Genomic DNA, 11,913 nt, shown 5'->3' with positions numbered 1-11,913 from the left:
CCAATAAGACTCACCTCGTTTTATGTATATTAACTTTTATCATTGTATAACGTGTGATTTTTATATTCGAAATAAACCACTACCGAAAAATCAAGTTAATTAAAGTATTCTCGTCGCAGCTGCAACTTTATGTGACTTTTATAATTCAAATATTGTGCTAAGTTTGTACACATGAATTTTCAATTTTGAATTAGCCTCATAGGGATCACGGATAGCCGAGAGGCTAGGCATTGCTACAGTTTGGCAAAAAACGCGGGTTCGAATCCCGCCTCGTGATCAAATTTTTTCTATTCTTACAAAATTTTTCATTTATAAAGCATTTCAATGCTATAAAACTAAAAATCAAAATTTTCAAACGATTTCAAAATAAGGAAGAACTTCTCTAGTTGAAATATCATATTTTACAAATATGTGCTTTATAATAAAAAATAATCAGCCAAATATATTATAAAACTGAATGCGCTCAGGAAGTATAGGACCCATTTCAAAGGGATAGATCATCATCATCATCATCAGCCTATATATGTTTCGAGAGCTGGGAGACAGGCCTCCTATGAGGGTTCAGGCCATAATCCACCACGCTGGCCAAATGCGGTTTGGCAGATGTCACATGTCACAGGGGATAGATAGAACATAGGAATTTAATTATAAACGAAGGTGAATAGAAACAATCGATTTCTAGAGCCCATTAATTAAATTTTCACCAAATATAATCTATATTATCAATATTATCTATAGATTTCAACTACTTCGATAAGGTTAAAGCACCCTTTAACCTTATCAAAGTAGTTCGAAGGTAGACTCATCAGCCTTATTAATGGAAATTAATCAAAACAAGTGTTGAAATCCCAAACTAACACAGGAGCTAAGTAAGATATGATAATAAGGAATGAGAATATTATCGATTCCAAGGCAGGAATCGAACCCGCGTCATTCCACGTACCGTACCGTAAGACGCGGGTTCGAATCCCGTCTATCGATTTTTTTCTTATCATTAAAATATTCTTTCAATCCATTTGAATTAACCGTTCTTCTCATTTATAAAAAATAAACTAACATCGAAATCATTATCCAGTTTGATTGAATTTTTTTTAAATATACATTCAGAAGAACCTCAGTAAAACTGTTAACTTGTTTATTTGATTATATCCGTTCGAGGTTGTTTCGTACGAGCCATTAAGGCTGCTCTGTTTAGTTTAAAAATAGCGTGCAGTTGAAGTCATTTTTTCATAGACATTACATTTGAATAATAGTAATCTAAATGAAGTACATCTTTGTGTCGTAATTTTTCTATCTTTATCACATAATAAGAAAACAAACGTTAAACCATATCCAAATTGGGCGTTGGGATAAAAGCATTTTACTTCTTCAGTTTTTACTCTTTTTGTTAGAACTTTCTTAATACTTTCTAATATAAGGAATAAAAACAAAGTAAATCAGGTTAAACATTGATTTAAAATCTTTGTAAGCTTTCGCTTACTTACCCTTAATAATTAATCGGTTCAAATCGTTTAAAGAGTAGTGAAAGCTGTAAGTCAATCAATTACGAAATTATTCTGAGAGAAGAGAAAAGGCCTTTTCAGGGAGCATTGTGTTATTCTTATTTTCTTTATGTTAGTTTCTCTTATATAGTATCTTATTTTTTACTATAATCTTATAATAACCTAACTTTTACAATTCTTCATTATTTTTCAGAATAAAAAGATAAATCGAATCGCGATCAGGCGAAAGCGAAACATTAGGCTTATACGCACTTATTCACATCATATTCCAATCGGTGAAGGAAAATATCTCGACGAAGCCGGTAACTCCAACATATAAAAAGTTCCACGATATCTGATGCCCGCCAGCGTGGTTTATGCCTTGCACCAAACAGCCTGTGACATTGTAGTGGAAACGAATGCGGGCTGATCGAGTGATGATGATGATAGTTTTCTACACCTTTACATCATCAAAACTTTTAATAACAGTACATTCAGAGCAATTGAAACAACGCGTTACAGTTGTGGCGAAATCAATATTATAGGTACAAGTATTACATTTCTCTTAATTGAATGTCCATCATCAGTAATTACCGTCCGTTGTCAATAGCAACAAATCTGTTAGGTGTGTTCATTTCTATTTATTCGCCATTATTGTACTAGATGAAGGTAAATCTAATGGAACAATAAATTACTATAAGCTTTTGAATGTATGTATTACTCAAGAGCAAAAATAAATTAATATATTTTCTATAAACGCTATATACTCATCAATATATAAATAAATATAATTAGGATCGCAAGAATTTCCTTATAATAGTCAATTTCTTTACATAAATATAGGTTCTCTGCTATATATGCAAGCATATATTCTTAAGCAAAGTAGCTGATTCTATCATTAAAAAGTGTATTTTCTTGTAGTTGATCTTACGCGAGTATTATACATTAAGAAATTAAAAACTTATTAACGGATTTTAAACGCGATTTATTTATTATATTATTAAATGAAGAAAGAAACGTCGGGTTAATACATATTATTATATATATAGATCGCGTTTAAAATCCGTTAAAAAGTTTTTAATTTCTAAATCAGAGTGCTTTTTAACTTAATTTATTTTTGGAATCGGAGCCCTAAAACTACGGTGAGCTGTAAAATGCCTTCTGTATATTAACTGCGAAGTTGTTAACATAGCTGTCTAATACAGAGCGAAACATATGAACGAAATGCATAACTAAAATTTGAGTTATTTAAAACTGCGCTGTGGTTTTATATTAAATCGTAACTGGATTTAGGACTGTGTTAAGCCTGGGTATAATTTACATTTTGAAGGCATTTGGTTTCAATTTCCTTTAGAAGAGACACTTATATCCTTGTCATTTTAATAGTATTATGTCATATGTCATATTTACAATGAAACCTGATTTATTGGGATCGCAATTACATCGAAAATTTCATTACGACGAGGCTACTGGGATACGCCATTTCTCAAAGTGGTAAAGTAACATGATCTCTTGATTAGAAATTTATAGAGAATTAATGTGAAATAACACAGAACAGTTATACGGGTAATTGAACAAAGGCCCAATAAGGGATGAACCTTGAAAATCCATGGAATTAATTCTGATTTTTCAAGATTTGAAAATTCCATACAATAAAATATAAAATATATATATTTATAGTAACACATTCCAGCATTTCAAAGGATTAGATTATTCAAACAACTTCTAATGTGTATAGATTATTGATTAAAAATGTTCCTTATACAATCAATTCAGATATACGAACTAGTTTTCTTAATTCAGTAGTATCTAACAAGGTCTATCACGCGATCTTAACAGAAAATTAATGCTCAATCACGAAGTTACGAGGCATATTAGTATAGTCATTAATAACTATTCCAATAGTCGATAATCCATATAATGTCATTATTTATAGTAATCTATCGTTTCCAACTTTTTATTGAAAAAACGAGATTTTTAATGTGGGAGACTGTGTACATGGAACGTGACGTAGGCATGTAAAAAACTTAATGTGACATCGATTACATCAACCATTTTTTCAAATAACATTATACAAAAATAAAAAACAATATAAGTAGCTGTTAATGCTAATGTTGAGATTATTTGTCTATTAGTATATTTTATAACATCTGTTAAAATGTTTTGCAGCTCACCAAAAAATCAGGTAAATAGACTAATTTATATAGTGGTGAAATTGAACAAGAATTGTAAAGACGATTTTTAATTGTCCTTTTGACGTGACAACGTATTAAATTAGGTTGCGGCTCGGAGTCACTCATGAAAAAGTGTAACGCCCGGTAACGTTACGATGAGTCACCGAACTGTGATCGGTCCGCCGCGCGCGCAGCACTAGAGAATTAGGCGCATTGAATCGGCGCGTGCTTGTGTCTCTGTCTCTGTCTTTTTAGTAAACAAAATATATTTTCTATAGTTAAAATTTGTGCAATTCTTATTTTCATTCAATTCCTTGTTCCTATTGTGCAATTTAATAATATTCATATCAATAAATATTCTACCGACAAAAAGACGTTGTCACGTAAAATCTTAGCCCGTAAAACCGAATTTACAGGCAACCATTTTTTTTTTAAACTATCATAACAATATAACAATAGTTTAATCTATACTTTGTTGTGATAATTGCGATAACTATGCAATGATAATCCTAGTATCCTAGTATCCTAGTCCTACTAATATTAGAAATACGAAACTTTGTAAGGATGTGTGTGTTTGTTGCTCTTTCACGCAAAAACTACTGAACCGATTGCAATGAAATTTGGCAACTTTTTATCCCGATATTACTACGGGATACGGACTTACGCAGATGAAACCGCGGGGCGCAGCTAGTATGTTATATTTCTATTATTATCTGTCAAAATTTACTTGTCAACAACAAATCTTCGCGAGAACTTTATATTCAAATTCAATTGCTCAAACCGTCGCGCAAACAACCTGATAAAAATTTTTCGAGTCATCATTATACTGGGAAATATACGTATAACATCACGGAAGACTGCTGGTTGAAAGGGATCTCGCAATCAGCAAAACCCAACTCCATACAGCTAGTTAATTCTTAATATAACAAAAATACGTAATGATACACACCAAGGTTGCGTCTGAGATACAAACAGTACGTGACTAAATCTATCGTATTGGTATTTAGCATTGTCGCTTAGCGAAACGGATATCTCTGTTTACATATATATATCTTATTCTTATCCTCCGCCTTAGTAATCAAAAACATCTGAAAGTTTGTTTACGTGAAGGATTCTCATGCCGCACAAACTATTGTAGGGATGCAGATGAAATCTAAGAATTGTATTTCATGTAATTAATGTTTGTTTGTATACATAGCTGGACAAGGTTGTTGTTTAATCTGTCAAGTATCCTTAAATCTATACTAGTATATAATAAAGTTTGTTATTTGTTTGAACGCACTAACCTCAGGAACGACTGCTCCGATTTCAAAATTCTTTCGGTTTTCGATAGCGCATTCATTGAGGAAGGCTATAGGCTATATATGTAGCACGGGCAAAGCCGGGGCGGACCGCTAGTAAGAAATATGTATCTTATTCATCTTTCTTATTTAAAGATGTCGATTCAATCGAGAACAGGTTCATAATTGATATAATAGTGTCAACCACGTTGTGTTCATAAAGTAAATAAAAAAAAACTATGAGCACAATTTTTTTCGATAGAGACATTGTTTATTTTGTGTAAGGTAGAATTTAATGTAACAAATGCCTAGGAAACTCAAATATTTATTTATAACTAGACTTCTTTTAGAAGCTCTTCTGTATTTCAACATATATCAAGAGATATCGAATATCACGATGTCACGAAGAACAATGCTTTCATTGTGAGATATGAAAGCTTTACATAGCTATATCCAAATAATTGTACTCGTATTGAAATCTGCTCATAGCGGGATTTCATTACATTCAGTCGCTTGTTGATTCTTATGCCTCTTATTTGAGTTCCAGAAAACTCGATATATAAGTTTCGAATAAGAATACCCATGAAAGTCATTACACGGCGATTTGTACAATGGAAAATGTCTTTTTGCTTAATTTGAGATATAGAGTTAAATACAATGAAAACATTATCTAAATTGTATAAAAAATATTGTTTTAATAAGATCTTCGTTAGAATATTTGTTTTTATAGTATCTATTAGCTGCGCCCCGCGGTTTCTCCCGCGTAGGTCTGTATCCCAAAGGAATATCGGAATAAAAAGCTACCTATATGTTATTCCAGTTGTCCACTAGTCTACGTACCAAATTTCATTGTAATCGGTTCAGTAGTTCTTGCGTGAAACAGCAACAAACTTACACATATCCTTACAAACTTTCGCATTTATAATATTATAGTAGGATAGGATTTCATTGCTATAAAACTAAAAATTAAAACTTACATATTGCTTAAAAATAAATAATTTACCAGACAAAGGAACATCATCGCTGGGGCAGGGCGCCTGCTCGGTGCGCGACCGGAGCACGCAGCTCAGAGCCTAGTAATAATAATTCCCTTATTAATATAATTATCATAACTCCTTTAAAATTCTGGGTTGGATCATTGGTAGTGTATAGAACGTGTGGGCGAGATTTGCGTTAAGTTATTCTTAAAGAAAATCCTAAGAATATAACCAATGGCCCGTGACCTATGTGTGCAAGGAGACTTCATTTTTAGCAAGCTTTTTTTCCTTATAGCCTAGACGGGGTAATATATTAATTAATAAGAAGGGATACATAAAAACAAAATGCTGATAAAATGATTTTATGGCACATATATGATATTGTTAAACGTATCTTTAGGTAAAATGGTACGTTGGTACTAAAAGGTTGGCCATGTCTGCCCTACGATATTATAGTTGTAGCGTATACGTCACCAAGTTGCGACGGGCCACTTCGCGACAATTTCAGGATTCTACACTCAACATGGATACCTGCTGGAAGCCCCGCCGGTATCGCGAGTTCATGTAGCAGTAGATGATGGGGTTGTAGCAGCAGTGCGACATCGCCAGCCAGTGGCTCGCGAACCACACGTACGGCATCCCGGGCCACATCGCCCAGTCTACGTCCTCTTCATGTATTGTCCAAAGGATCTGGACAAATATAAATGTAATTAATGCTGGACATTGAATATTTTCTATTAAAATAATTGAAATCTTGAAACGCTTCATTATTTTTGGGAACGTTATCGTAAACACCTTGTTATAGTTGCTTTGCCGGCCTTATAATTACAAATGCAGTCTTGAAGGCTGAAACATTCCGCCTAATTCTGGTTCGGTATAGCATCTTCGTTTCCTAATCCTTCCGCGTCAACATGACTTTTTTCATGTATGTTTACATTATATCACGTAATATTTAGTGATTTTTAAGGATTAGCTTTAACGGTGTCATTATATTCGTAAATGAAAGTGACTGTGTGCATATAAAATTATAAAATATTGAAATGGTAAATTCTAATAGTATTCCTATTCTTAGCTTATTTGTATTTTTGAACAATATTTTTTTTGTTAACACATGTTTTGGAACAAGCAACACAATAATATATTTTACTTATAGAATTTAACCAGAATAATATGTACAAGTAAGTTACTGCTGAGGATAATTGAATAAACGCTCGGAAAAAATAAGCCTCTACGCGATCCGTTTGTCACGCTCTGTTATCGGATAATACTAATTAAATATTGAATTTTTTTGTTATTCGACACACACAATAAACATGGTATTGATCTCAAAATAATTCTTTTTTAATTGGCCCCTTTTAGTATTTAGAACGTTGAAAGTAATTTTAATTAATAACATGTTATTGTTCTACTAATACATTCAAACTAATTGAAAATGAAAAAATATTTATTGACATAAAATAAAGTAGTTACATATTTTATATGACCCACTGACTACCGAACTAGTTGGGAACTGTGTTTCGGTTGTCGGTGGCTTCTTCCTTAAAACAATGTTACATTACATTTTATGTCATCTTAATGGAAAAGAAAAAAAAACTAAATAAATTTGTTAGTTGTTGTTAGAATTACTTTAATACAATAATTTATTTAAGACAACAATCCAGCAGAAAGGATTGAATTTTTATTTGATGATTGTTTAAATGTTGCACACTACTGCTACTTCAAATTAAATGTAGCGAACGTTATAAAATTGTCTATGAATTATGAATAGACTAGGTTTTCGCCCGCGGCTTCGCCCGCGTAGAATTCGCTTATATCGTGCGACATGGTAAGGAGTAATTTTTTTCGCATTAAAAAGTATGGTTTGTTCTTTCGTTTAGCTCCATCTTCATACCAAGTTTCATCAAAATCGGTTTTACAATAACGAATTCTCATACAAATATTCATCCCCTCGTTCAACCCTTTCTACCCTTTTTTCGCGATAAAAAGTATCCTATGTCCTTTCCCAAGATCAGTTCTATCTTCATACCAAATTTTATCAAAATCGGTTCACTGGTTTAGGCGTGAAAGCGTAACAGACAGACAGACAGACAGAGTTACTTTCGCATTTATAATATTAGTAGGGATAACTGATGTTTTCATTATCATTTCATATTCGACTTACAATTTTCTATTTATAAATTTGAAACAGATATGATATGAGGGCATGATTATAAACACGAGTAAATATCTACTTTCAGTCGTAAAAATATTAACATTGAATCAGAAATAACAGACCTTCAGTACCTAAGAAACAAACACTAGATGTATTGAAATAACCGAGGTATTTGCTGTGTTCACTAATAACAGAATTGTCAAAGAATATATAATTTTATCGATCTATTTCCTGTGAAATTTCTGTTATAAAAACAAATTTAAGCCCTTTCTTACAAAACAGTTCAGAGGTTTAGGCGCGAAGAAGAGACAAACATCTTTTATCATCATATCATGGTATCTTTCACATTTTGAATATTAGTAGGAATATATATATTTCTTGTGAAATTAAGAAAAAGGAAACAAATGGAATACTAGATTATTAAATTTATCTATATTACCTTACTAGTTTTATTTATCTTTGTAGTGATATGGGTCAATAATTACATAGTTGTTTAAGAATTCTGATACACAAGATAAGGTTATCTATTCCTTTACTTTTGCCGCTCCGCAATTTCCAGTAATACCATGATTCTACACTGACAATAGCTTAACGCTCATTACATCTTGAGGAAAACGTTAAGACTCCTATTTATTTTGAATATATTTTCGCTAAAAGTTTATTACATTTGCTTCGCTCGTAGGCGTTTGTGGGTAACCAAGTGGCAATATCTTTTATGTCACAGCGGGTAGCTGAGCTGATGGTTTGCCTGGTGATAAGCTATCACCATCGCCCGTGAACAATAGCAGAGGTCTGCGAATGTGTTGCGTGCTGTTAGGGGATTAGGAAAGGACTTGAAAGAACGATTGGACTGGGAAGGGTGAGGGGAAAAAAATTAATATATATGACTCATTCTACACACAATAACAAGCTTTGTACAATGAAAGATTAGTATTCTAAAAATATATTTTAGCTTTATGAGATTAAGCTGTTGAAAAGCTAACTATAATAGCAATAAAATAAGGTTAGAAGTATAACATTATCTTAAGAGTTAGCATTAAATAATTTAATATATTACAACGGATTGCTAATGATAAAAAACTTAACTCTAAGGTGGTGATGAAAAGGCTTATAATACTTGCAATAAATATGTTGAGAGGAAGCCAACATATTGTGAAAACGGCTACCACAGTCACCATCATCTTGATCATCTGGAAGTAACAGAAATCGATAAATAGACTTTTCGAGTTAAGAGCAAGAGCTGGAACGATGCTCACACCCATTTTTACCATCAACAGTTTCGATCAGCTATCCCGGTATAAGATGTCCCGGTTTTCGCTTGTTAAATGAAATATTTTGTTTTTGCAATTTTTATTATCGTACAAAAACAAAGCATAATGTTTCAACACGCTATCAAATTCATTAAACATATCCTGACGCACGTCAAACTTTTTTCTGTTCTAGTCGATAATATTTTAAGACATCATAAAATATGCTTTTAGCTCATGTAGTAATTACAGCCTTAATAAATTATAATAACAAACATGGGTTAGATTAGATTAATATTGATTTTGTCACCGCTTCTCATAGTCGAAAATGTTTTCTATTTTGTTTGTATAAAATTCATGACGCAGTTTGCTTGATACATTTTCAGACCTAGTTTTTTTAGAAGGTAAGTCTAATAATAAAATATTTTCAACGAACGATTGACGCAGTCATGACCTATAATTATTATAGATCGTATGGATCGTGATTTTATAACAAATATTCCTAGATTGATTTTTTTCCTAGATTGGTTTCTAATTTCTAAGAAGAATAGTAGCCATAGAGATTAAATGACTAGTACGTGTTAAACAGTACTGCATATTAAAAGAACAAATGTGGCGCCATAAAATCTGTAAAACGTGGATTTAACATATCCATAATTACAACATGTAATAACATACTGTTTTGTCTTTGATTTCTTATATAGTAAAATAACCTTTCTCTTAGCCGATTGTAGTCTAGAGTCTCTAGCAGACTGCGCCTCACCAGGTGGGGGTCCCCACACTACGTGAGCTATGCGGGCATAGGTCACCACCAAGGCGGAGAGGGGCAAAGCGAATTGTAGCACCAGCAGAATGTAGGAGTACCGCTGGCTATATTCCGTGTGCTCCCAGCGTTCAAGACAGACATCTCTGGAATGTGGTTTAGTCTTGAAATTTACAAAAACACCTAGAAATAATCATTGATTGGAAAAAAATAGAAACATAAAATGTTGTACATACAATTTAACGTTTTATGTTTACCTGATATTACGTTTTGCAAGGTCATATAATATATCATATTCTATGGTCCAAGCCAATGGAAATTGATATTGATAATATGCAATTAATTTTATGATGAAGATGACAACGTTGAAATTTATGTGTTCATATTAATTTACTGGAAGAAACAATTACGTTGCGAGCTCGATGCGTTCACCATTTATAGGCGATATGAATGATAATGAATAATGTTTAATAGCACTAATTTTATTGCAGCAGAGAGGGCGTGTTCCATGACGATACACCATACCGATACCTACAATTTGACCACAATTGGCAGTAAATAGTAATGGTCAGACAGTCATGTACTTTAGAACAAACCTAGAGCCATGTGTCGAGTTAATGATGTTAAATTTATATTAATTAATTAAATTTTTTAGAAATTATACTCACGCTTCGCAAAACTCATGCCACGGTGTGGGACGTTGAATTTGAGAAACAATGAATATCGGAGCGGCAGTAGCGCAAGCGCCCGCCCATACTGCACTTACTATAAACTTCGCAGCCACCCGGCCAAGTCGTGGCTTCAGCGGCCTCATTATAGCCATATATCGGTCTATAGATATAGCTACTAAGGTATACGCACTAACAAACACCGACACAGCTTGAGAGTAATTCACAATTTTACACATAGCCATTCCAAATGGCCAATATTTCAACACTAGAACAGGAACAAATGAAAACGGAACGCACAATGAAGTCATCAAAATGTCACCTATAGCTAAGTTCATAATAAAGTAGTTGGTCACTGTTTTCATTCGAGGTGAGCTTTGCACTATAAAACAAACCAATCCGTTCCCGAAAAGGGAGATGATGAAAACGGTACAGTACATCAAGTAGACAAGGAAATGAAAGAAGGGCGTTGACAGGAACCTGGTGAAGCCCGGGTCGCAGATCGCATGGTCCGCCCATGTTATGTTTTCCGCTTGGTCTGATATATCTTCTGTGATATTAGTAATATTGGCGTATTCTGTACTGACATAAGGTTCGTTGGAATCTATCATCGTGGGTTACATTTTGTAATACTCCATTACTTCAAACTAAGTATAATCAAGTTAACTTGGGATGCTTCTTCTACATTTATCTGTAACAAAAGAGATATTGGCATAAACCTTTTTATGTATATGTTAAAATCTTACACATTATATAATGAGACCATACATCATAAAGACTTCCAGTTATACAAATTCGTTGCGATATTTTGTCCTTCATCCTCTCGTATTCCGCAGGGGACGAGGGCTGCCAGCATTTCGATTACATTGATAGATTTCGCCTGACAACTTGAGGATTAATTTAGTGACAGATGGCGGTGAATCGAAACCGTTTAATATGTATGAGGTCTCTTATCAAATTCGGTGTGATTATCCGTAAAATCGATTCAAATTTAAATTGAATAATGTAAGTTAAAACGTCATTATTCTGGAAAATCTATGTTGTAAGGTATTTCAAGCATTAAAAAAGTCACCTTTATCTGTCCCTATGTATGCTAAGATCTTTCAATCAACACAACGGATTTTGATATGGTTTTGTTAAGGGTCTAATAGACAGAGTGTTCGAAAAAGAA

At 33.1% G+C, this 11,913-nt stretch overlaps 1 protein-coding gene across 1 annotated transcript; it reads right to left on the bottom strand.

The window, feature by feature from the left end:
- Window positions 1-4,422: 4,422 nt before the first annotated feature.
- LOC119840574 (RYamide receptor-like) lies at window positions 4,423-11,353 on the bottom strand. The gene is made up of 6 exons (XM_038367261.1): window positions 10,743-11,353; window positions 10,025-10,220; window positions 9,186-9,254; window positions 6,444-6,602; window positions 5,939-6,008; window positions 4,423-4,451 (listed from the first exon to the last, which is right to left on the bottom strand). Exons 1-6 carry the CDS (start codon window positions 11,351-11,353, stop codon window positions 4,423-4,425), a joined length of 1,134 nt encoding a protein of 377 aa, XP_038223189.1.
- Between the last annotated feature and the right edge of the window lie 560 nt (window positions 11,354-11,913).

This window comes from Zerene cesonia, chromosome 6 (genome assembly GCF_012273895.1).
Source record: "Zerene cesonia ecotype Mississippi chromosome 6, Zerene_cesonia_1.1, whole genome shotgun sequence".
In the NCBI taxonomy this organism is placed as follows: Eukaryota; Metazoa; Arthropoda; class Insecta; order Lepidoptera; family Pieridae; genus Zerene; species Zerene cesonia.
Note: the sequence above shows the minus strand (reverse complement) of the source record. Positions and strands in the feature narration are given on the sequence as shown.

Excerpts from the sequence above, each read along its gene's own strand:
- LOC119840574 (XM_038367261.1), bottom strand. The coding sequence starts at position 11,353 with ATGATAGATTCCAACGAACCTTATGTCAGTACAGAATACGCCAATATT. Across the intron at positions 9,255-10,024 it reads TACAATCGGCTAAGAGAAAG|ATGATCAAGATGATGGTGAC; the intron begins GTTATTTTACTA and ends TGTTACTTCCAG. Across the intron at positions 6,009-6,443 it reads ACCGGCGGGGCTTCCAGCAG|GCTCTGAGCTGCGTGCTCCG; the intron begins GTATCCATGTTG and ends TATTATTACTAG.